Below are 27,796 nucleotides of genomic sequence, written 5' to 3'. Positions count from 1 at the left end.
GTTGCAACGTTTAAGTAAATGTGCCTCCCGTCTTGGGAAGAGTTTTGATTAAAAATGTTATTTATGTTGTCTTAACCCTGTTACCCCCTTTTTCAGAAAAATAAAACCGGTGTAGGACGGCAGCCCGCGGACGGTCTGCATTTTGCTAAGGGGGAATGTGTCGCCCTGGGCAAGCCAGGGGACACAGGTCACACACCACTACACCCCACACTCCAGGTAGGCACATCACAGCTAACCAGAAATCCTTGTTGCCTTCCTCCAGGAGTCTGATGATGCACACCAGGGGGTGGGCCAGGCGGTTGGCTCCGCCCACCGAGGAGCTCACAACTCTGGAGGCGGGAAAACCAGGCAGTCCAGTGAGGGACATGAAGGAGTAAACAAGAGAGTTGAGTCCAGGAGGAGGAAGTGGAAGGAGTCAGCTCAGGGACGAGCTTGAGTAAACAACAGAGTTCAGTTTAGGAGGAGTTGCGAAAGTGAAAGTGAAAGTAGAAAAGTGAAAAAGGAGGAAAGCAAGTGAAGTGACAGAAGAGAAAGAAAGCCTGTAGGGTCCAGCTTTGTGTAGGGCCAGATCAGCAAGGTCAGCAACGGCGGTGACTGTCTGGAGGGGGACCGTTTGGAAGTTCCTGGAAGGACCCCGTTGGCTGTGTGCCCGGTGGTCTGGAGCAGTGTTCCGAAGGACAGTCAGCACCAGGGCAGGGGCCTCTCGGACCCCGGCAAGGCTAGGAGTCGCCAAATTTGCCGAATCCGTCAGTGACGGGGACGCAGATCCCCCAACAACCAAGTCCCGATTGAAGGCAACCGCCCAACCTGAACCGGAGAGACACCGCCACCGCCACGGCACCAGTTTCTCAGGGCCAGCGCCTGCGGGCAAAGTGTAGAGCTCCTCCGGCCCAGATTGTAGTCGGGGAGCGGGTAACCGGAGGGAATCCACCGCTACCACAAGTCAAACATAGGTGCAAGGAAGAGGGACATCACCGTCACCTACCGGGAGTGCAGGTGCAGCCGTCTGTGGGACCGTCCTACCAGCCGTTTGGTTTACCGTACAAACTGTGTCCACGTCTCAGGCTGAGTGAGTACCACCGTGCCGCAAGGCACAGCGCTGCCCCCGCGTCCCTGCGCCCACCAGGCCGTACACTTGACATCTCTTCACTGGGCCCCGGGATCACCAACCCCTACCCACGGAGGGGCAACACAACACCTGGCTGCTCCGCATCACCATCCCCGGGACCCCCATACTGAGCAGCGGTGGTGCAATCACCAAAACCGTGGGTGGCGTCACGAACTATAACAATCCCCACACCCAACAAACCCCCCTTTCACTCACGGGCGAGGAGTGTCGCTCGAGAAACCCCGGGATCCGGCCCACAGCTCGAGCCACCACTGAGCAGCTGCCGGACCCGAGCAGAAGGGGTGAGCGCGGTGTGCCGACACCCTCCTCCCCGCCCGCGACAATGACATGTTCTGTGCATCATGGAAAGCCTACTCAGATTGTCAGTGAGGCAGCAGGTGCCCACTTGTTAGACGAACAGTCAAGTAAATGTAGAAGTGAAAATGTGATGTATGTTGTTGACCTATGCTCTTTCCTCAGTGTACCTAATAGCAGTAACAGTCAAGATGTAATGAAACCTAGTCACAGCCTTAGGTAAAAGGGACATTCAGTAAACCTAAAGTATTAAGTATGAAGGTTAAACAAAATTTCACTTTTGGAACAATTCCTTTACTACAGATATAAATTCCACTTTTTGCGGTTAAGAACGAAGTGCATTGACCTACCATATAGTTGACTGATTATAATAGCCCCATAGCACATATGGACCTAACTGTACTCCTTTGCTGAGGTCTGCAAATGTGGAGGAGTATTAGGAAAAGAGCTCTCTCAAGATATAGTAGATGCTGGCTGTGTTGCGTAACTGGCATTTGTCTCTAACAGCAGCAGCTGAGCTCTACATGCTACTATTAACCATATAGTTACCATGACAGTGGCATTTGAATGGAGCATAGGCATTGGATCAGCTTCCAGTGGCCTCTGCAATCACAAAATATCAATGGATTACCATGCCAAATTGGGGCCTGCGAAAGGCCATTATGGCTGTCATCTTCTTACTCCAGTAAAGCCCAACCACATGCTGAGCTTAATTGGAAACTGATTTACAGTATTTACTGCAATACTGTGATATTTCAGAATGATATGATGTGTAGACAGAGGAGGGGGCTGGATATGATGGGTAGACAGAGGAATATAGGACAAGTGATCAGATGATTTTATATTAAACAAATAAAAATTGATTTTTTTTTAATCATTTCCCTTTTCACACATGAAGATTAAAGAAATGTAATGAAAAATAAACAGATTTGCTCTTCACATATCTGTAAAAGTCCAGTCGACTAAAATATAATATACAGCAGGTTAAATAAATAATGAACATGTCACCAATGTCACATGTCAGTAAATATATTTCTAAAGGTGTATTAACAGGAATTGCTCCCCAGATGTTGGTAAAAACGTATCAAATCCACACAGTTAAAGAAATCAAACCAAAGATGTTCATAAATTATATGTAATAATGAGAAGTTAAAAGAAAAAGGTTTTGGTACCGTGTTAGCCAGTTGAAAAATTCATAATGAGAAGTGAAACAGGGAAAAGGTATTGAACACTTGAAGAAAGAGAGGTACACAAACCCATGGAAAGACATGATACCAGTTGAAATATATCAGTAATTAGAAGGCAATCCTGCCACTTAGTGAAATATAATATCAGCTGGTTCAACTTGTGGCCTATAAACAGGTGTCTAATTAGCAAAGCGCCACACAAGAAACATCTCATGATGGGTAAAGCCAGTGAGCTGTCTCAAGATCTTCGCAACCTTATTGTGGCAAAACATACTGATGGCAAGTAGTTACAGAAATATTTCAAAACTACTAAAGGCTACATTGAGCACTATTGTGGCCATAATCCGGAAGTGGAAACAACATCATTTTACCATAAACCAGCCATAGCCAGGTGCTTATGTGAGATTTCAGACAGAAGAGTGAAAACAATTATCAGAAGAGTTGTACAAGACCCAAGAGCCATCTGTGGAGAGCCATAGAAAGACCTGGAATCAGCAGGTACAATTGTTTCAAAGAAAATAATAAGTAATACACTCAACCTCCATAGCCTGGATGCACATTAACCACACAAGATTCCACTGCTCAACAAAAAGCATGCTCAATCGCATTAAAAGTTTGCTCAACAACATTTAAACAAGACTGTGAAATACTGGTAGAATATAGTCTGGTCAAATTAGACTAAAATTGAACTCTTTGGATGCCATAATCATTTTGGGGACCAAAGGCATTGTATATCACTCGAAAAACACCATACCTACCAACAGTGATGGGAACATCATAGTGTGGGGCCGTTTTCCGCAAACTTCATATAATTGATGGAAGGATGAATGGACAAATGTATAGAGATTTTCTTGATAAAATCTGCTGCCATTTATCAAGATGATGAAGATGAAACAAGAGTGGACATTTCAGAAAAACAATGATCCCAAACACTCAGTCAAGGAAACTCTCAAATAAATCTTCTAGAATAGCCCAGCCAGTCACCACCCCTGAATCCAATAGAAAAATGTATGGAAGGAACGAAAGCTCAGAGTCCTTAGAGGGAGGCAAAGGAACCTTTTAGGATTTGAAGGGTTTGTGTGGAAGAATGGTCTAAAATCACACATGAGCAATGCATGTGACTAGTGTCTCCCTACAGGAGGTGTTTTGAAGCAGTCATCACCAACAAAGGCTTTTGTACAAAGTAATAAATTTCAATAAGCGTGTTCAATACTTTTTCACTTGGTCATTTCTCATTATTACACATGCCTAAATTTATTACATCTATGATTTGATTTCTTTATCTGTGTGGATTAGATGGGTTGTTACTGACATCTGGGGAGAAATTCATGTCACTAACACCTTTATAAATATATTTACTTAAAAAAATACTTAGTTCACTCTCTTTATATGGCTATGTAGACAAAACCTTTTTTGAGGTAGGTGCGGCAACCATTAGAAGGTCAATATTAGTCGCATAAATTCATATTCAGTATGAATCCTCTAGTGGTGACAGCATGCCGCTAGAATGATAGCATTTGCAATCAAAATGATCATATATACAAATATATTATTATGAACACAGATTCATGATTGCAAAATTAAATGGCGGACATTATTTTAAAGGAATCTTTAAGCAGGTTATTACATTTGGAAATAGTTTTTTTGCCAGTATAGACGTTTGTCCCTCAATATGAATGATAGTTTTTTTCTATATATCTATTACAGAAGCCATACGCAGATCAGGTTGGAAGTGTATTGAGCACTTCAAATGGAAGCACCTCTATAGCCATACCACTACATTCATCTGAAAAAGATACTGACAAGCTTACCTTAAAGATTTATTTACACATCATGTTCATATTTCTTTTTTTCAAAACTGCTTAATTTTTGTTATATTTCAGAAAATCATGGCAAAAAATTGTGAAAATTTGCTAAATACCATGAAAAGTTGAATGGAAAGCAAGACTCTTGTATCATTCCACTTTGTGGCTAATAATCTGAGAGATCATGGTGGATTTGATTCAGTAAAAATATTTTCTTTATTAGAATAGTTCCTATGACTATATACTTAGAAACTACATCTATGTTACTTATTATTTTTTTTTTCCCCAACGAATACAGTGAGTACATTGCTTGGCTATCTCCGACACTCCCATAGACTATAAATAGAGTGGTTGGATACATGTGTATACATGCACGTGCACATGACCAGCTATTCAATGTTTGAGAACTTTTTGCACAAATTGCTGTTTTCTACCAGGGAGCTTAATGGCAAAATTCAAAACAGGTATTTGATCTATGTATGCCCAGTACATTTTGGGAATCAAATACAATTGATATTTAAACAGTCCTCCTCATCATGCTGTTCACATTTTGACGTCATGAGTCCAAGACAACACCTAACAATTGATCAACAGTACCTTTCCGTTGCGAGGCTTCAAGCAGGATGTTCTCAGACAGGAGACAGGAGTAGTCACTGAGATTAGAGTGTCACCGGGTGTCATCAGCAGGATGCAACAAAAATACAGAGAAACTGGAAGAGTCACAGAAAGGCAGAGAAGTGGATGTCTTCTGGCCACATCTCACACTGATGACCGCTTCATTGAGAACACTGCCTTTTTTAACCAGATGATGAATGCCACACAACTCAAGGCACATTTAAGGGAGGTGAGAGGCAAACAAGGATCACGTCAGACCTTTCAAAACTATTTACATCAGCGTGGTCTGCATGCTAGATGATCTGTATTGGCACCTGACCACACCACCAGACCCCGGCATCATCGTTTTTCTGGACAAGGGACCAGTGGGCCTCAGAAATGTTTACTAATGAAAGTCAATTCACGCCAAGTAGAAATGATAGCCACAAACGATGTTGGAGATGTCACGGAGAACACTATTCATCAGCCACTGTTGCAACCTGACGATGGTGGTTGTGATACAGTGTAGGCAGATGTGTCTAGTCAATACAAAATCACCCTAAACTTTGTGAATGGTACAGTGTCAAGCTCCTACTACTTGAATAACATCATTAATTCATTCATTGTTGATCTGCATGAACAACACAGGCATAATTTCATTTTCATGGAGAGCAATGCTCCAGCTCATCGAGATCGCATCATTAGGGAATGGCTGCTAGAGACTCGGGTACCTCAAATGGAGTGGCCTGCACTTTGTCCAGTCCTTAATCCCATAGCAAATTTATGGGATTAGCTGAGTCGCCATGGGGAGGCTTTTAATTCTGTACCTCAAAGCCTCAATGACCTGAGGGCCGCCATTCATGAAGAGTAAGATGTCATGCCTCAGCAGACAATAACTCCCCTTGTGAACAGCATGAGACGTTTTGTCAAGCTGTAATTAATGCTCAACGCCACATGACCTGTTATTAAGTAGTTGACATATTATTTTTGGGTGTTTGCCTACCATTCTTGTTGGCTTTTGTTTCAATAAATTGTTTTAGATGAGGAAATCACCATTGCATACTTCTACTTAAATGCCATTTTTTATTCTAAAAAAATCACTGTAGTATGAACTTTTTACCTTTTCCATTAATTTCACCCAATAGCCAAATATCCCTAATAGTAATGGGCAGACTCTCAAATAGCCGGGATCGGTTGGTCCAACCTGGTTTAAAAAAAAAACCCATTCAGGCCCGGAATTGATCCCAGATATCTGGCTGGATGCTAATCCCCATATGAGTCTATGAGGACCAGAAACTGATGATTTAAAATAGAGGGAGAAGGGATAGGGGAATTGGATCAAGTGCGTTATATTTACCTACTCTCCCACATGGCTTTAATGCTACTTCCGGGGCCGCTCATTATCCCTCATGCATATCCATTGCTTCCCCCATCCACCACCCACCAGCAGTCCTCGCATCTCTGATTGGTTGCAATCAGACACTGTGTGCATCTCTATTGCTGTAAAAATAAATAAATAAAATAAATTGGTGTAGGGTCCCCCCATATTATGATAGCCAGCCATGATAAAGCCGACAGCTGGTAGCTGGAATTCTCAGGCTGGGTAGACCCATGTTTATTGGGCCCCCACAGTCTAAAAATAGCAACCTGCAGCCACTCAAGATTATTTCATCCATTAGATTCTGGGCATCTGCAGGCTGCTATTTTTAGGCTGGAGGGGCCCAATAGGCATGGGTCTCCCTAGCCTGAGAATACCAGCACCCAGCTGTCAACTTTATCATGGCTGGGTACCAAAATTGTGGGGGACCGCATGCTATTTTATTTAAAATTTATTTAATTAATTAACAAAAAAAGACCCTGCATTCAGTTCCTTTTATTTTGATACACAGCCAAGTTAAGCGCAACCAATCAGCGCCTTTGATTGGTTGCAGTCAAACACTGTCACACAGCCTAGGGGCGGCTTTAACACTACTTCCGGGGCCGCTCATTATCCCTCATGCATATGCATTGCTTCACCGCCCACCAACAGTCCCCACATCTGATTGGTTGCAGTCAAACGCGCCCCTACCCACCCTGTGTGACAGCATGTCTGACTGCTTTCAATCAGAGACACTGTGCGAGTGTCTATTGCTGTAAAAATAGATACAAAAATTTGCATAGGGTCCCCCCATATTATGATACCCAGCCATGATAAAGCCAACATCTGGTAGCTGGTATCCTCAGGCTGGGGAGACCCATGTTTATTGGGCCCCCACAGCCTAAAAATAGCAGCCTGCAACCGCCCAAGATTGTTGCATCCATTAGATTCTGGGCAGCTGCAGGCTGCTGTGTTTAGGCTGGAGGGGCCTAATATCATGGGTCTCCCCAGCCTGAGAATACCAGCTCCCAGCTGTCAGCTTTATCATGGCTGGGTATCAAAATTGTGGGGGCCTGCATGCTGTTTTTTTTTAATTATTTATTTAATTAATTAACAAAAAAAACGCATTTGGTTCCTCTTATTTTGATACACAGCCAAGTTAAGCACAACCAATCAGCGCCTTTGATTGCAGTCAGACACACTGTCACACAGCCTAGGGGCGCTGTCTGACTGCAACCAATCAGAGACCCTGGGACTGCCAGTGGGCGGGAAGAGCAGTGCATATGCCTGAAGATAATGAACTGCCTCAGAAGTAGAGTGAGCGGCCTGGAAGCAGAATTACAGTTGCACGGAGACCAGTAAGTATAACGCACTTGCTTTATTCTTTTTTCTTTCTTTTGTCTTTGACTTTCTTTTATTACTCTGATGGCCAGACCCGGATAATTACCCGGACTTCACTGAGAACTCTGGGCCCGAGGTCAGTGCTCGAGTTCATCACTAATCTCTAACTTTTTGTGAGTGGTTTATTTTAGTTATGTGGTATGCTGTACATTTTCGACCAAGCTGCTGCATCTCACAGGGTAAATTATTTTCGTGACCTGATGAATCCTTTTCCATGTTTGGAGAATGAACACAATAGCTTTTGATTTATGTTTCAAGACTACTGCCATATAATTTAGGATGATTCAAATGTAAGAACATTTTTGTTTTAAAGAGATCTGCCCTGAATAATGTAGAAGTCAAATGCGTTAAGCTGATGACACACTCGAGACAGGGCTGTGGGGCACTCGTTACCGGGCTGGTCTCTTTTATCTTGGGTGGGATGTCGCGGCAGCTAGGCTCATTTCTGTGAACCTGGTGGTGTCGTTATAAAAAGGGGATTATTTACAAGGGATGATGATAGTTATTTGACATGCCACCTATGGTACTCTGCCAGAGCTAGCCGACGCTGCGGGATGTGGGCCTCTGGGGCCGATGGTGGCACACCTTGGCTATAGCTCTCCACAGGTAGAGCTGGGACCCAGGACTGTTGGGGGTAGTAGTCGAAGATGGCGGGGCTGCAGGGCCGGAGGCGCAGGTGAATAACGGTATGACACAGGGATGCAGTCTCAAGATTTTTACTCACTGTAGCAAGTTCCAAGGTAACACGACCAGTCTGTGACCGCCTTTGGAGTGCAGGGTTCCACTCCAGTCGATCCCGGGTACCTTAGCCCCCTGTTTTACTTGATGAGCACGTTTGTTCTTCTCCTGTAGCCTAGGGACCGGATACCCGTTTGCGGCCAAGTCCCTGCACTTCAATATGCTGTATGTGGAATGAGACCACGGGGGTATGGCGCACTCTTTGTGGGTTTAAGACCCCTTCTCTCCTGTGCCTGGGCTGATCTGCACCAGCTCCAGACCACAGGTCTTCACTACTCCAGTGCTCCTTCTCGACTCTCCACTTTCCACAGTCTGCTCCACTTTCTACAGTTTGCTCCCACTCACTAGACTTCACCCCTAGGCTGGCTTCGGAGATGGTGCTAACTACTATAGAAGTTTAGTTGCACTAGGCCCTAACCACTAATGGAGTGTTGCTAAATGAGAGTGTTCAAGTTTTGTGTCTACCAGTGGATGACCTCTTCCTTACCCAGGATGGCGCACCACACCTCTGGCTGAGATGCAGTATGTCTGTGGCGACTGAAGCCTGAGGTGCGCCACACTGGCATCCTGTTTTTTTTTAGTATTGTGTATTTATATATTCATAATTTCATTTATTGACCCTGCACTGAAGTATATAGTAAGGATGCAAAAACACATGATGTCTTCCTGACAATTTTTTGCATTTTTCTTTTTTTCCACCAATATTCCAACAAGGGCCATAACTTTTTTTATTCTTCTGTCCACATAGATGTATGAGGGCTTGATTTGTGCAGGGCAAGTTGTACTTTTGAATGAATTACAATAAAGTTGCCAATAAACAGAAGCTTCCAAAGACATGACATCATCATATGGGCTGTCCCATATTGTTTAAAGGCATTGTACTCTTAAGGCCCTGTCACACACAGAGATAAAGCTGTGGCAGATCTGTGGCAGATCTGTGGCAGATCTGTGGCAGATCTGTGGCAGATCTGTGGCAGATCTGTGGCAGATCTGTGGCAGATCTGTGGTTGCAGTGAAATTGTGGACAATCAGTGCCAGGTTTGTGGCTGTGTACAAATGGAACAATATGTCCATGATTTCACTGCAACCACAGATCTGCCAAAGAATTATCTCTGTGTGTGATAGGGCCTTTAGTGTATGTAAATTTTCAACTGTGTAGAAAGTTATAAAAAAAAAAATAACTTAACACATTCTTTCTCTCATTATTCAGACTTTTGGCAAATATAAATAATTCTGGTTCCTAAGTGACCTAAAACGGAAAAGGTTTATTCTGATTTCATGTCAGATAGTGAGAAAAACATGCATGTGTGTCTTTTTAGATATTGTATGTATGTATGTATGTATGTATGTATATATATATATATATATATATATATATATATATATATGCATATGTATATATATGTATGTATGTATGTATGTGTATAACCTATTCTCCACAACCTTTTCATCTGCACATCTGCTGCTGTTATGTGGCTTAGAAATTTACATACAACAGAATGTTGACCTCCTGACACACAAGCTCTTTCTATTTTGGCAAATGTTGGACTCTTTCTAGGAAGTCAGCTGGCCTCTTTCTATAAGTGTTTTCAGTCATCCACATTATTTACAAAGATACTGTGACCTGCTACCTGCTATTTGTGGTGAGAAAGTACTCCCTCTATTTAGCTTTGTTCACACACAACAGTCATGCAGCAGGTTTTACCTGCAGCAGCCCTGTACCACCTGTATCTCTTTACTGACTTGCATAATCAGTGGAACTGGCAGGGAATCAGCTGTTTCACCTGCAAAACTGCACATCTGGTTATAGTGGACACATGGTTTTGCAGGTGAAACTGTGGTGATTAAGTGATCGTATAGGGAAACAGGAAAAAAGACTGCAGAGGTACAGGGCTCAAACTGGAAGCAAGACCACAGCATGTCTATGCAACTTTAGGACCCCTTCAGTATAAAAACATATACAGTATGTGTGGCACAGTCCGTTTTGACCATTTGTGTTTATTTTCAATCGCCCATCCGTTTGAACGTTTTTAAAAAAGTGTGTCACCCGTGAGTCACCCGTGCTCTTTCGGTATTAATATAAAAAATGAAATTACAAATCTTCTATACTTTCAATGTTAAACACTTACAGCACACAGATGGCACATGGATGCCATCTGTAGGCTGTATGTCTTTACATGAAAATGAAAGGATCGGTCTAAAGGAGCTCTAATGAAGGGAAGAAGTATTCCAATGATTTTAAAATTCAAACCTTTTTCTTAGTGGTCCCTTTATAGCCACAACGCTTTTCGACAACCAGTATGGACTGAGCACACTGCACTACTGCAGTCACAGCGTTCAGCGAGAGGACGGCTGCAACCTCTGCCTTGAAAAGTTCTGCTTTAACTGGGGTTGTGCGGGGGCGCACAACTCCTCTAGGTGAGCAGAAGAATTATATAATTTTACATTGACCATTTCACAGGTGCTTCTCATCGCGCTCCCCTTTTTTCTCTTTCGTATGTGTTTACATGCAGCCATACACTTGTATTGGCCTTTGTCATCCATGCTGACAGAAAAAACGGACATATATCCATGAGGTTCCAATGAACACACATGTCTGGTTCACACAGACACATGGTTCACGTGAAAACACTGACATGTGAAGATCACCTTAGGTGACAATGGGTACATGTGATATCTGTGAAAACAGTCTCACACGTACGGATGCCACACGTACCGGAAACACTGATGTGTGAAGGAGGCCTAAGACACAAAGATTAATAGTGGTGCAGTTCTCAAAGGGAACCTGACAGCAGGATTATCACCATAATGTGCTGGGACTGCTGTATCAGCAACCTAATAAAGTTTGTAATCGTTTCTTTATAATACTCAGACTACCCTTAGACCAATGTAATTAGTTACAAAGTTCATCTCTTTTCTTCACAGTGCTTACTGTCACTTTATGGGCTCAAGCACACCGCCGATTTTCTCGTCCAGGTGCTATCCGTGCTTTTCATGGATAGTAATTGAACCTATGATATTCTATAGGACTGTGCATGTATGATTTTTTACCTCAACGGAAGAATACAAGGCACTCCCAAAATTGGCTGCAACGTGTATTTATTTAATGTGCATAACAGAATGTTTTCGGTCCAATATGGACCTTCTTTAGTAGCACATAGGAGGAGTGGAGTTCAACATCGGGTGATTAGCACGGTATCTACCGCCGCATGGGACCCGCGGCGGTAGATACCTCACTAATCACCCGACGCTGAACTCCACTCCACCTATGTGCTACTGAGGAAGGTCCATATTGGACCGAAAACGTTCTGTTATGCACATTAAATAAATACACTTTGCAGCCAATTTTGTGAATGCCTTGTATTCTTCTGTTGACATAAGGCCTTGGAACCTGAAGTGCACCCCAACATTTACTATCATCTGCACAGAGGAAGTGCCATTTACTTCTTATTGATTTTTTACCTCAGACCAAGTGGTAGAAATAAATAATCTGAGGCATGTCTGATTTTGATCCAAGTGTTAAGGCCCTGTCACACACAGATAAATCTGCGGCAGATCTGTGGTTGCAGTGAAATTGTGGACAATTAGTGCTAGGTTTGTGGCTGTGTACAAATGGAACAATATGTCCATGATTTCACTGCAACCACAGATCTGCCAAAGATTTATCTGATTGTGACAGGGCCTTTAGATCAAAAGCAACAATGCAAGTCTATGTGTAAGTGAAAAAAATCTGACCGCACTATAATGACATCTGATTTTAGCAGACTGACAGAACCAAATGGAGAAGGTGGAGAACCTTGTTTCTCCTCGTCTGAGAAAAAACTATGCCATTCTGATCAGACTCTGATCAAATTCAGATTAAGGTTTGAACAAATAAGTTGGACCGTTTTTCTTGGATGTGTTCAAAACAGTTGTGTGAACCCAACCATACATTACTTTCCGCTGAGCACTGTGCTGGAGGATCTAACGTAATCCCTGAAATACAGTATTGTGACATAAACCCTGTAATAAATTTGACTGGGCCATTCACTATTGTGAGGATAAAGGTCTGCCACATTTTTATTCATGCCAAACAATGTCCAAAGCAACTTCTTCAGCCTCATAATAGGGAAGGGCCTCTATGGACTCTGAGTGTCTGTCAGAACCTTTCCAATGGAATTCCTGACATAGTGCTCAGTGGAGAGCACTGTATGTGTGTGAACCTCACCTTATTTGAATCAGTGGATCACTAAACTTTTGTGCATCCCTATATTTATAGTTAGGTGGTCAATCCTCCAAGCCCATGCCCTATTCTCCAGAGCCCTGTATAAACAAAGTTTCTCAAGAGCCATGAATCTCTTTGCACAGGCGCTGTTCTCAAGGACTCTATTTCATTTTATCCAGGCCTTTCATTTCTTGGGCCTCATCCAACGCTACTCTGGATCTACTCCTCTATTGCACTTCCCTATTTAAAAACAACCTGTAGACTGTGAGCCCTCGCGGGCAGGGTCCTCTCTCCTCCTATACCAGTCTGTCTTGTACTGTTAATGATTGTTGTACGTATACCCTCTTTCACTTGTAAAGCGCCATGGAATAAATGGCGCTATAATAATAAATAATAATAATAATAACCTGGTTTAATTTGATGTTTGTTGTTATAGACAACTGAATAACCCAGGCTACACCTCAGGTGTCTAATATAGCTTTCATTAGTCCTCAAAGAACTGGCATAAACCATAATTCTAGAGAGACCCAGTTATAGTATCCTCCAGTTTTAAGTTTGGCACATTTTGAAGGGGTTGTACAGTGAAAAAGAAGTTATAACCTATCTAAATAGTGTCTGATCACTGGAAATTGCACAGATCAGCAGAACATGGAATCTTTATCCCTGGCATGGAACTTTTATCCCCATTACCAAATAGTGCAACATAGCGTACAGCTGATCACCACCGTTTTCATGCTCTATTGGGCTACTGAAGAAAGCCAAACACACTGCTCAACAGCCCCTTAGACAATGAATGGAGGCATTACATGGCAGACTATAATTCCTGTACCTCTGAACACTTATCTGTGTATCTATTCTTTACAGTTTAAATTTTTAAGCACAAATACACAGATGAGCTATTATAGCAATGTACTAGGATGACAATGTGCAGGCTAGGAGGCACGGATGTGCTTTCTCCCACCACTGTGACCTTTCTTGTGTGGGTCCAGAGTTCAGGTCAGTGGTACCTGGCAGCTGGACTGGAGGCTGCAAATATCTTTCCTTTTCACGGCGTGGCTTTTGATTAGCCAGGACTGGAGCAACATCATCTGTGCGTCCTGCCCATCTCTAGTTATGACCTATGGATTTAAATTTTGTTCATTCATGCATAGTAATAGCTGCCAGAACTTTCTCATTTTTATGTACCTTTACTACATGACATCTGGCTTTTTTGTGTCTGTAAGGCCATGTTCACATATTGCATAAATACTTCTTCTCTGGTTATTCCAATTTTGTTGCATTTTTGATTGCATTTACTGTTATGCATTTCCCCCTTATTTGATGCATTGTTAGTGCAGATGTGAAGCCGTGTTTTTATGCGTTTTTCATAGTACAGAAAAGCTCTAATTCTGTACTTAAAAAAGTAACATCAGTCTTATACATGCATTTTTTTTAGGCTTCTATGTGGAGCCTGAAAAAAAGTATGTAAAAAAGAGGCCATTTTTAAACACAGAATTAAAGCTTTTCTGTGGTAGTTAGAAAGCATACAAAATGCAGATTCACATCTGCACCAAAAACGCATCAAAGAGGGAAAAAGCATGAAAGAAAATTAGGAAACATGCAATAGTAAAAAAACAAAACAAAACAGTAGATAAACCACGGCATTTACATTACGTTTTTATTACAATTTTTTACGGCTTTAATTGAAAAACATAACAATCAATCATGTTTTTATTCCATTTACCGATCACCATGAATAATCTGCTCGCAGACATGGACCAAACAGCCATATGGCCTTAAGGGTTCGCTCACTCTGACGTTTATTCTCTCTTCCAACAGAATCGGATGTATTATGCAAATTAGATTTGACTCAAACTCTTTAGGGAGCGTGAGCTGAGTGTCATTTTGTTTTGATCAGATTCTCTCACATCCAAGAATCAGATCACGTTTATCTAGAGAGAACTTAATTCCTCCATCTTCTCCATTGTCTGTGTCAGCGTATATCAGACTGCACTCGGATGATGTTTTGCATGCACCCATAGACTTATATGGTGCACACCGTCCGATATACGCTACCAATCGCAACATGCAGCAACTTTTTTTTCATGCTGATTCGGCATGAGAGAAAAAGCGCTGATCAGCACTGATCTATAATATAACATTGGAGCAGGTGCTGTCCGATAAAACATTAGATAGTACTCATCAGATGTATACGCTAGTTAAATGCCAGTGTGAGTATACCCTAAGTAAAATTTAATTAGTAGTGGTGGTGCAGATGTTCTACAACGCAGTGTACACTTGGCCTGCGTAGATGTGTTAACCTGACCCTTGGGTGCAGGCAGGGGCGGATTAAGGGTAACCACAGCCCCTAGCTGTTCAGGATCTGTGGCCCCCCCATCCCTACACACGGGTCATGTGACGGGTTCATCATCATACAGTACACCTGAAACAGATCATTTCTGAAAAATAGTTGCCAAAACTAAAACCTTAAAAACATCCAATAATCTAGTAAATATACCCTTCAGTTTACAAAAAAAACCCCAATAAGGCAGAGTGGTGAACAGTCCAACTTTAAACAAGACAACTGCCTTAAAAAAAAATAATAAAAAAATAATAAAAAAAAAAAACTGAGCAACAACATCCTGTGTGAACATAGTTTAACAAATACTGAAGTAAAATACTCACCAAATACTCGTGTGCACGAGGCCTTACAAATACTGAGGTAAAAACTTACCAATACTGAATGTGTGCTCATGACCTTAGCCTATGTTCACACAGGGTGTTTTTTTTTCTGCAGCAAAATCTGAGCAAAAGCTACAGCTTGTTATTAGCATGTATTTACATTAAACCAATGGAAAAAAAACTGCAAAACTGCCCTATGTGAACATAGCTTAACAAATACGGTAACTAAAACTCTAATACTGAACATGTGCATGAGGCCTTGGGGCATGTGCACACGCTTAGTATTTAGTGAGTTCATTACCTCATTATTTGTAAGGCAGTGTCTGCATGTTCAGCATTTAGTGACTTTTCTACCTCCGTATTTGTAAAAAATACTGAGGTAAAAAAACTCACCAAATACTCAATGTGTGCACATGGCCTTATTGTAGTAGTGAAAACATATATGGGGTATGGGATTGGTGTGGGCAGTTGTCCCCGGCCTGCACTCTGTGTGTGCCCCTCCACTATATCCACTACGTACATCATGATACATGCAGAATATCCTGATGGAAGGGCACACACAGTATGTGGAGTCAGACATTGGAAATATCCAAGATGGAGGGCCAGTGGGGCACAGTGTGCTGGGGAGTTTCACCCATGCAGTTTCAAACCTCCATTCCCAATCTATACATACAGTGGATGTATTGGGAATGGAGACTTGAAACTACGTAGAGCAGATGCCCCAGAACATTTTGATAGAAGACACCCTCGTCCCCCCTCCTTTCACATAGTGTGCTGCCATTGCCTCCCCTTTCACATAGTGTGCTGCCATTGCCCACCCTTTCACATAGTGTGTCACCATTGCCCCCCCTTTCACATAGTGTGCCGCCGTTGCCTGCTGCTAGTGAACAGGTCGGCAGGCACCTCCACAGAAGAGGTCACCAGTCCGTCTCCACTCTTCAGGCTACTGGACTCCAGCATGGCCTGCCGTCACCATTACAGAGGACGCTCTTTTTTGGCAGACAGGTGGGCAGGACTCCCTCAGCCACGCAGCACCCTGTATGTTGCTAGTACGTCCTGCCCAGGGCTGCCACCAGGAATTTTAGAGCCCCATACTGCAAACATTTTTGGGGCCCCTTCAGACTCTGCCTCCACCACAGCTCCGCCTCTACCCCTTGAAACTTTGGCAATATAAAGAAGTTGTTTCCAGCATCACGTCCAAGAAATAAGGTTAAAAAAACAATTTTATTCCATAAGGGTAAAACCAGCACGAGGCCGGATGGACGTCCACGACGTATAAAACAATGTCTTACGAGTTTCACACCTAAAAGAGGTTCTTAGTCTTAGACATATCCTCCTAGATTTGCACAAGTAAGTTATGGAATAAAATTGATTTTTACCCTTATTTCTTGGACGTGATGCTGGAAACAACTTTTTTCTATTGCCGGACTTTGCCTCTTTGAATATGGAGCCGTCCCCCAGAGAAAGGACGCAGGTGATGTATTTACAGGGTGAGCTCAGATCCACCTCTGCATACTTACCTCCAACCTTCCACAGTCCCACCATTACTCTTGGAAAATCTCCAATTCTGCAAACAGTCTTCATCAATCAAACATTAACCACTAGTCATCATTCTGACAACCCGAAAAAAGCTGCATGTACTGTTTTTCAGGACATCAAAATGACAAGCCCAAGACAGAATCGTCAGCCATATGCGTATATCTAACATATAAGCTGTGTGTATGTGTCTGTGTGTGTGTGGGTGTGTCCGCTAAAGGAATCCGCATCATCACATTAAGGGTATGTGCGCACGTTGCTTTTTACCTGCTTTTTACCTGCTTTTTTGCTGCTTTTTCTTCTGCGCTGTTTAATGCCAAAATGGATGTGTTCTTCTATTCAAGCAAAGTCTATGGGAATTTGGGTTTCTTGTTCACACTATGTTGTTCAAAATGCTGCCTTTTTGTGGCAGAACTTTGGTCAAAAACTCAGCTTTGCAGTGCAAAACCCAAATGGCAAAAACAATTGACATGTTGCTTCTTTGAAAGCAGTCGGGGAGAGAAAGAGACAGCCAGCCGGGGAGAGGAAGAGACAGCCAGAGAGAGAAAGAGACAGCCAGAGAGAGGAAGAGACAGCCAGCCAGGGAGAGAAAGAGACAGCCAGCCAGGGAAAGAAAGAGACAGCCAGCCAGGGAGAGAAAAAGACAGCCAGCCAGGGAGAGAAAGAGACAGCCGGCCAGGGAGAGAAAGTGAGACAGCCAGTCAGGGAAAGAGACAGCCAGCCAGGGAGAGAAAGAGACAACCAGCCAGAGAGAGAAAGAGACAGCCAGGGAGAGAAAGAGACAGCCAGCCAGGGAGAGAAAGAGACAGCCAGAGAGAGAAAGAGACAGCCAGCCAGCCAGGGAAAGAAAGAGACAGACAGCCAGAGAGAGAAAGAGACAGTCAACCAGAGAGAGAAAGAGACAGCCAGTCAGAGAGAGAAAGAGAAAGAGACAGCCAGCCAGGGAGAAAAAGAGAAAGAGACAGCCAGCCAGAGAGAGAAAGAGAAAGAGCCCGCCAGCCAAGGAGAGAAAGAGACAGCCAGCCAGGGAGAGAAAGAGACAGCCAGCCAGGGAGAGAAAGAGACAGACAGACTACCTGCACATATACACACAGCTCTACAACAAGCATATTTCCTTACACACTATACATTACCTCATCTTGCAGCTCTTCATCGGTGTAGAGCAGGATAGCAGACACTAGGAGCTGCACGGAGGCTCCTGCAGCTGAATAACAAGACCTGCCACCTCACCGGTCATGTGATCAGGTCCTTCACCTACTCAGCCTCCGTTCTGCTGAGTACATTTTCTCCCCTGCTCTGCCCCGATCACATATATTAGTGCAGAGCAGAAAGAAAGGACAGCTCTCTATGAGGGACCCGCCCCCCCCCCTCATTACCCCGATGGCGGCCTCTGTCCTGCCGATGTACTGCAGGGCGGGTGGACGACTCAGCATTTTTTAAATGTTTCATGCGGATTATAATGGGGCAATTTACTTTTTGTAGCATGGGCCCCCCTGGAGTCTCGGGCACCGGGTGGTATCTCAGATTGCCCTCATTATAATCCGCCTATGGGTGCAGGTCAGGTGCACTTGATAAGTTGCATGCTGTTCATGCCTGTCAGCAAGCTCCCTACAGTGTACAAATGTCTGGTGTGCGCTCATGTGCTGCCACCTCAGTAAAAAGAGGTTTAGCTCTCCGCCACACCGCTTGTTAGGCCGGATTCACACTTGCGATTAACTCGCATGAGTGCAATGCGAGAAAATCTCGCATTGCACTCGGACCCATGTTAAGCAATGAGGCAGCTCCCATCTGCTATTTTTGCTCAGTCCAAATTGGACTGAGAAAAAAAATCGCAGCATGCTGCGTTTTGGTGAGTTTCTCGCACGAGTCTCTTCAATGCAAGTCTATGGGTGCGTGAAAAAAAACGGATGTCACACGGACGGCACATACACCATCCTAGTGACATCCGTTTTTCTCAATACATTTCACGCATGTAGCAGAGAACACTGTAAATGCCCCTGTACATAACAGTACATGAATAGCAGCTGCTGAGGGTAAAAACTGATTGCACGCTGACAGCACACTGATGAAAAGTGAACTAAAATCGTCCGACTTTCTAGCATGAGAATCGGACCGATTTTACACTCACAAGTGTGATTCCAGCCTCAATAAAATTTCATAAAGGACCGCAAATCCATGGTAAGCAAGGATCTGAATATGTGGATGCCACACTCAGTGGCCAAATGTCTTTTCACTCAGCCCAAAGTATGCTTCTGGAACAGACAGAGACTCATTCTGTTCCAGAAGAACATTTTAATCTGGGTTAAAAGTCATTTGGCCATCATGCACACGTATCATGACCCTGTTAACTATCCATGAAATTAATACAAGCTGAAAACTGCACATCAATTTTATAGTCTTATTTTCCTTGTCTATTGGCTTGTTCTGCATGAGAATACCAAAAAGAGCAGTTACTCACCTTCCTTTGCTCCAGCGACCCCTCTCCCCTGCTGCCCTGGTGTTTGTATAACCATATAAAATACTGTGATTATAAAGTGATAATATTTATATTGGGCAGAATTAAGTTCGGACAATTAATTCGGCCCACCACAACAGTTACAGTTTCTTATGTGAACCCTAGGGAAAATGACTTACTCACACTTGGTATAGAGGATAAGTTTACAGCTTTGTATAAGAGATAAATACAGTGTGCTTTCTGCCACCACAATGTTCTGTGTAATTGGATCACTCTGACACAAGCTATTTGTGTAATTAGACATATCTGCCAATAAACAAGCTGAAGATACTTCCAATATGCATACTGAACATAACAGATGTACATTTTTCATCATGTTGAAAAATAAATTTCCACACTTTTACTGTCTTAGAAAATGCATTTAAAAAAAAAACATTTTTAATATCTCATAGGGTTAAAAAGAAAGTGTGCACCCAACTTGTCCAGCTAATTGATTTGATATATTAGGTGTTGTTTTTCCTTGTAAAACTTTCATCTACATCAATTTTGGTCACTCTTCAGAGGCCTTTATTCTTTGAGTACTAATATCAAGTTGCATGAAACAAGCATAAATCTGACATGCAAGAACAGAGCTGCAAAGACTCTGTCCAGAATGAAGCTTCTCAAATGTCTTGCAGGCCCCTGGCTGTCAAATTACATTGAAGTTAGAATATAGACCCTTCCCTGTTGTACTTCTGACGTCAGGAAGCTCATGCATTTAGGATATACATTTGTCAGTCCTCTTCCTAATTACACTTAATCTGGGTGAAAAGGGGACCCACCACTTGTTCTTTGCAAGCCAGTTTTCTATCGTGTGAAGTTTTTCACCATCACCAGGATGAATACAAAAACAACATAAAGGAAGCCTTGTCTGGAGTGTACACTGGTCAGTTAACAGCTGTGATTTACGCCGAGGAAACAGAGAACATCTTGCAGCCTCATCTTTTTAAATCTCAGCAGAATATAGATTTCCACTGAGTAAGCATTCACGATGAGTACAGCCAATAAGATCTCCAAGACCTCACTGGTGAACTCTCTGGCCAAAAGGTATGACCCAAAAGCTATACAGAATCAAGGGCCCACCAATATTCAGAAGGCATCACAGACACCCTTAGCCACAAGGACTCCAACAAGCATAAACATTATGGATACAAAACTGGACTTTTTAAACCATAAAGTTGACACTGTTTTGGTGGGACATGATAACATTTTTGAAAAGCTTGAACATATCTCACAGGATATTGTGGACATTGAAAAAGACATCCAAAGGCTGAAAATGGAGAACCCTAAAGATGAAAAAATCCATCCTAAAGGTGAATCGTCAGACGTTAAAGATATGTTTTCAGAAATGAAAGGACATTTTCTGGAGATGATCAGCCACCTTTCTTCAATAAATAGATATTCCGAAGAGCAGGCAAAGAGGCTGGATGGAGTTGAGAAGATACTACTTGGCACAGAACGAGTGATGCATTTTCTAATGGAGCAGATTAAGTTGTCTACATTGTTAGAATTTCTACAAAGGCACATTTCAGCAGAACCCCCAAGAACTGACAATAAAGTAAACACAAAAGAAAAGAAAGGTAATGATAAAAATAAGGCAAAAACCTGTGTAAAACATATAGAGACCAAGAGGAAGAAAGATGCTTGTTTGAATAAAAGAAGTCACAAGGTGAGATTGATCAATATTTGCCCATCCTGTGTATAAGTCCCCAAAACATAAAGGATAATTGGATATACTATACAGTTACTAGTATGCCATTTACTTCATAGTTAACATCTCCAGTAAAGAATGCTAAATAATGAAATTTCTACACAAATATTTTATCTTTTATACATTTCTTTTGTGTTTCAGGTAATGTTTCTATGCTAGAATGTATAAAACCATATATGATGATTTTTTTGCCACATGTATTTGTGGCAGAAAGGATTATTCTTTGTCTTCCTTTTATGTTAGAGCATGGAATTAATTTAAAGCCATATTTATGAAAAGTAACTTTTTTAAAGGTTGCAATGAAATCTCCCTGACAAACCATCAGCAGATTGACCCGATTAAATGCACCACACTTACTCCAGGTCAAAAGTGACAAATTTAACAAGCGGATTGCAAAATCAGATATAACTACAGCAAAACAAATGACACTATTAAGAATGACACATAATTGATAAATGTAGGGCATATATTTGTATACAAATTCAGAATTATGCAAACTGGTGAATTATAGCATCATTCATAATTCAGTCCAATGCATTGGATTATTCACTGGAGCATAAAGTGTGAACTCGTGCGCCTTGTGTTTTTTGTCCTAACCACCATTTGTGTCTTACATGATTCATAAATTATTATTTTACTACATATTTTTTAATATCTTAATACAGATTTCTATATCTTAAAATCTTCATTGACATAAGCAGATATTTATATCAGTGATCTTCAATTAGATCACTGTAAGTGATCAAATATCGGTCTCAGCCAAATAATTATACTCCATCTTCATACAATGTTGCTATTTACCAAGATTAGGTCTTTTATCAAATGTTTTATGTCTATATAACAAAATGTTATATCAAATTACTTTTATTTGTATGTTTGGTTACCTATAACAGGCAGAGTTCACTTGTCCAGTAATCATTTGTTAGAACGGATCCTGCAGAGATCTGTTGGCAAAAAAGTTGTGGAAGCACAACTTTTTTGACTTTTGTTAAAACTGATGTCTGCCGGATCCATTTTTTTAACATTGGAGTCTATGGAGAAAAGATCCGTTAACAGACTTGTATTTAGCCATCAGTTTTTCTTGCATTTGTAATGGATCCATTTTTGTTTCTTACTGGATATGTTATAAATGGAAGATATAGAGCAATCCATTAATGGATCCGTCCTCCGTAGACTCCCATATTAAAAAAAATGGATCCGCCAGAAATCATTTTGCCAACGGGTCTCTGCAGGATCCGTTCTAACGGATGATTATAGGACATGTGAACTCAACTTTATCTTCACAATTAATCATAAGCATAAGCATTTCATCACTTGTCAATCAGTCAAGCAATTATCGTGCGCGTTCATATCTGACATATTATCTGCTCGTGTGATTGGGCCTTTTACTGAAGTGAGTATTGAATGACGGCATTAGATTATTAGATGAATGGATTCGCTGATAACTGTCGCCTATTTATAATGGTAACACTTTTTGTAAATACCCTGATGGAGCTTTCATTTTGGAAGTCGAAAGGTTTTTCTATTACTACAATCTACAGTTTATTCTGTACTACCCCCAGTTCGCTCTCTTTCTTTTCACGGCAATGCTGACTAAATCCCTGTTTGTTTTACTTAAACCTCTTACTGGCAGATGCTTTTTTGGACTCAGTAAAGGCAACATATGTTGCTTTACAGATATGCCACCTGTTAGTTACAGATACAATCCCACATGTCTTTGTAAATAGGCATTTGGTCGACATGCCCTAATATTTAGGGTATTTTAAATACTGTAAAATGTTATAGTTATACTGTTTTCAGACTGTCTCCTTCAGCAGTTCCATTACATTTCATGATAATCGTGTGCAGAATGGCAGAAAGTTGGGCAGTATTTTGTATTAAAAAAAACAGTAGTTTAACCCCATTACGATCGCTGATGCGCCTTTTAATGGCAGTCATTCAGAGACCTTATTCCTCAGCGCCGCTTTTTAATGGCGCTGAGGAATAAACAAATAGCTCATGACAATCCCATGGGTAACAGATGTACATGACATCGGCATCGGGCCCGACCAGTTTTAGAACTGATTGGGGCCGATTAATCCCTTAACTATTGCTGTCAAATGCGACAGCGGTATCTAAGCGGTTAAACGGTTGGGGGGGTAAAAAACTTACTATGGCAAGATCAGACCCCAGCGATGATAATTGCCTTGGTACCCTGGGGTCATCAGATAACGGTGGCCTGTAATATGCAGCTATAAGCAGGGTCTTTTAGGCTATCAGTAAATCATTGACATGTCTCATTTGCTGCTGTACTCGAGTAGAGCAGTGCATTAAACAAGTGATCAAACTGAAAAAAAAATCATGTGCCACAGTGGGACTAAGTGAAAAAGTAAAAAAAAAGTTAACTACAATAAGTAAAAAAGACAAAAAAGTGCACACAAATCACAAAAAGGTGTTTCACCACTAAAAATGCAGCTTTTGTGTTCAAACAAAAATAAACAAAGAAATGTACACATAATTGGTAATACCACAACAAAACAAAAAATGTCATGTTACTTATAATGTATGATGAATTTCGTAAAAAAATTAATAAAAAACATGTAAAAAAAATTGCATTTCTTTCATCATACTGACACATAAAAAAGTGAATAAAAAGTCATATGTAAAAAAAATGGTAGAAATGAAAACTCCAAACTATCCCGGAAAAACAAGCCCTATAATATGATCATTTGGAAAAAAAATAAACAGTTACAGCTCTCAGAATACATTTTTGTAAAATATATATTTTAGTGTATAAAAATAGCAAAGCGAAGCGAAATAAGTCTGGTTTCGCCATTACCATACTGTCCCAAAAAATAAATCATTCTTATCGCCTTTACCGCACAGTGAACCGTGCAAAAAGCAATATAAAAAATAATAAGTGAATTGCTGGTTTTTGTTCATTATTCATCTAAAAAAATCTAAATAAAAAGCATTAAAAAATGTTATGTTCCCCATAATGGTACCAAAAAATCTCCAACTCGTCGCACAAAAAATAAGCCCCCATACAGCCCTGTTTGACAAAAAATAAAAAAGTTACAGCTCTCAGAATATTGGAAAAACTATTTATCCTAAAAAAGCATTTTTTTCTGTGTGCTAGAAGCAGAACATTAAAAAAACTATATATTAATCTGGTATCAATGTAATCGCACCAACCCCCAGAATAAATCCGTCCTATCACTAATATCGCACAGTGAACTGAGCAACAAAAAACCTTATTCTTGTACTGCAGAGAATTTCTTCATTCTAGAGTGAGTGGTTCCGTCAGGTATTTCATCTGAATCACATTTTTGGGGGAATTACATGGAACCACGATGTAAGGGTATGTGCCCACGGGACTCTGTATCTGCGGATTTTTCTGCATCAAAATCCGCAGCTTTCCCCCGGAATCCGCACCTTTTCATAGGTGCGGATTTGATGCGGATTTGACGTGGATTTGACGCGGATTTTGTTGCGGATTTTGCGTTTTTTTTTTTTTTTTTTAATTCAATTGAATAGACAAAATCTGCACAAAAATCCGCAACAATAATTGACATGCTGCAGATTTTTCCGCACGAAAATCTGCACGATTTCCGCTGCGGAAAAATCCGCAGCGTGGGCACAGCATTTCCCAAATGCCATAGAAATGGCTGGGGAGTAGCTGTGCTGCAGATTCTGGAAAATCCGCGGCTTTTCCGCGAGAAATCCACGGCAAAATCCGCGCATTTTCTGCAGCGTGGGCACATAGCCCAAAGACTCTGGAAAAGCAATATGGCTATCACCCCACAAAATAACCCAGTGAAATCTGCGCTCCCAATTCTGAATGCCCCCCTCATTTTGAGGCACCATGTGCCTAACCCGCAGTAAGCAGTCAAGTGTGTGGCATTATTGAAGTGGCGAGAGTCCAGTTAACAATTTACAGAGTGTGTGTCTCCAGAAACACAAGCTGGCACAATATACGGGGGCGCTACAATATATGGGGGCACAATGTATGGGCACTAAACTGGCATATTTGTAATTCTCCAGATAAAGTGTGGCATAGTACTAAATAACCACTGTGGCCACAGATAAATTATTTGAGAGGTACAATTTCTACATTTGGGGCACTTTTGTTATTTTTCTGCTGTTCTGGTACCTCAGGGGCTTTGCAAATGTAGCCTGCAAACTATTTTAGCAAAATCTGTACTCCAAAAACCAAATAGCGCTCCTTCCTGCTCAGCCCTTTATGTGACCAAAGAGTAGTTTCTGATGACATATAGGGCATCACCACATTCTAGAGAAATTGCGCAATAAATTGTGATGTCCATTTTCACCTTTTAACCCTTGTGTAACAAATTTGCAACTATTAAAAAAATAACTTTTACCACTAAAATATTATATTTCCACATCCCAATGTTATAAAATTCTGTGAGACTCCTGTCAGTCAAATACTCATTACACCGCTAGATTAATTCCTTATGGAGTGACGTTTTGAATAAGGGGTCACTTATGGGGTTTCTGCTAATCTGGCACCTCAAAGGCTCGGCTAATGGAGACCACTATCTATGCAAACGAAATATGCGTTCTAAATACCAAGTCACGCTCCTTCCCATCATATCGCCACTGTGCACTCAAATAGTAGTATACAAACACATAAGGGGTACTGTCAAATTCTGTAAAAATTGTATAATAAATGGTCCTGTCTATTTTGTCCTATTACCCTTTGTGTGAATGCAAATGTCGAGGCTAAAGTAAAATTTTAGCTGAAAAACCCTGCGTTTTTTGTTGTCACCGCCCAATCTAATAAAATTTTGTGTAATTTGTAGGTTAAAAATCTTCACCACACCAATATATTCATTATAGGGTTTGGTTTGCCAAATGGGGTCACGTGGGTGTTTCTGCATTTTTGACACCTTAGGAGCTCTACAAATGCAACACATTGTCAAAATTTGTGTTCCAAAAATCAAATAGCGCTGTTCCAAACCCTGCCATGTGCCCAAACATTAGTTTTAGGCTCTGCATGGAGTATCACTGTGTTCGGGAGAAATTGCCTAAAAAAAATATGGTATCTTTTCTCCTATTATCCATTGCTAAAATTACATTTTAGCTGAAAAAAAAGTTATATATAATCTTCACATTCACATTTTAAAAAGTTCCGTGAAGCACCTATGGTTTTAAAAATGCTCCACACACCCCTATATAGATTCCTTAATTGGTCTAGTTTCCAAAGTGGATTCACTTATAGTTTTTTTTTTTTTTGCTGATTAGGTAGCTTAAGGGTCCTGTAAATGCAACATGGTGCCCACAATCTATTTCAGACAAATTTGCTTTCCAAAATTCAAATGTTGCTCCTTCCATTCCGAACTCTCCCATTTGTCCAAGCAGAACTTTTTTTTACTACATATGGGGTATCTCAGTGCTCCTAAGAAATTGGGTAACAAACTGAGGTCCATATTTTGGTGGTACCTCTTGTAAAATTGAGAAGTTCAGTGCTAAAGCAACATTTTTGTGAAAAAAATGAAGATTTTTAATATGAGGACCTAATGTTATCAAATGTTAAGAAGTACCTGTGTGGATCAAAATGCTCATTATACTTCTGAATAAAATCCTTGAGGCATGTAGTTTCCAAAATGGGGTCACTTGATGGGGTTTTCTACGGTTTAGGTACCTTATGAGTCCTGCAACATTAAGCCAAATTTGTGTTCCAAAATTCAAATATTGTTCCTTCCATTCCATCAGAGAAAACAGAGAAAACTGGGTGACAAATTTTGGGGTCCATTTTATTATCCTATTAATTGTAAAAGTCAGTAAACTAGGGCTAAAACAACATTTTTAGATAACATGCACATTTTTTTTCATTCCTGTGAAGCACCTGTCACGCAATGGGTGTGGCGAGCGTGTTCAGGCCAACCGAGCTCTGATATTTAACGAAAAAACACCTAAACAACACCACAGACAAGGGGGAAACACCAAGGACACAATAACAATGGTGGGCCCTGGCACTAGTTAGAGTGTAGATGGTCATCTCCTAACCTCACCTGAGCTGTCCCTGCTCTCCTAACCAGTCCCTATACAGAAATTGCTGATAAACTTTGTCGTTCTAACTTCTTAACAAAAAATGATGTTTCAAAAATGGTGACTGATGATAATGTTATTTATGAACTATTGTGTAATATAACTCTCTGGTTTGAAGGCAAATTTGAAAATTTCAAAGTTTTCACCAAATTTCAGGTTTTATTTTACAAATAAATGCAAAAAATATCATCCTGAATTTACCACCATCATAAAGTACAATATGTTCCAGAGTTATTACATCATAAAGTGGCATCTGATCAGATTTCTAAAATGTTGCCTAGTCATTAAAGCCAGTACTATACTGGCACTATCAGGCTGATTCTATACATATCTTTTGTTGTCAGCTAGGATGTATAGGTTTTCAAACACAAGCAAGTAAAGTTTATAAAATCAGTAGCTTGTTGTGTGACAGCAGCTGCTAATCAGCTGATAGCTGGGGTGGGTATTCATAGTTAACCCCTCCCCTGTTACTTATGCTAATTCTATTATACAATCGTTTTACTTTGTGATTAAAATGACCTGTGCTGATGTCCTACCCATGTGACCAGAAGGTGCGGGGCCTCAGCTAACAGAAGAATGTTGCTTCCTGGTATAAGCTATGTTGGCTGAGGCCCGCATCTTCTGGTCACATGGG

General features: G+C 41.2%; 1 protein-coding gene across 2 annotated transcripts in view; it reads left to right on the top strand.

Annotated features, from left to right (window-relative positions):
• MYLK4 (myosin light chain kinase family member 4) overlaps positions 1 to 27,796 on the top strand; it is a 252,149-nt gene that overhangs the window by 24,942 nt on the left and 199,411 nt on the right. The window contains exon 1 of one of the 2 annotated variants that reach the window (XM_075314814.1): positions 20,352 to 21,069. The exons of the other annotated variant lie outside the window; for it this stretch is intronic. Within the exon in view, the coding sequence (XP_075170929.1) occupies positions 20,392 to 21,069 (678 nt within the window). The 5' untranslated portion in view covers positions 20,352 to 20,391. Of the gene's footprint in view, positions 1 to 20,351; positions 21,070 to 27,796 lie in introns of those variants that run through there. 2 annotated transcript variants of the gene reach the window in all.

This window comes from Anomaloglossus baeobatrachus, chromosome 6 (assembly GCF_048569485.1).
Source record: "Anomaloglossus baeobatrachus isolate aAnoBae1 chromosome 6, aAnoBae1.hap1, whole genome shotgun sequence".
Lineage (NCBI taxonomy): Eukaryota > Metazoa > Chordata > Amphibia > Anura > Aromobatidae > Anomaloglossus > Anomaloglossus baeobatrachus.
This window is presented reverse-complemented; position numbering and strand designations above follow the sequence as displayed.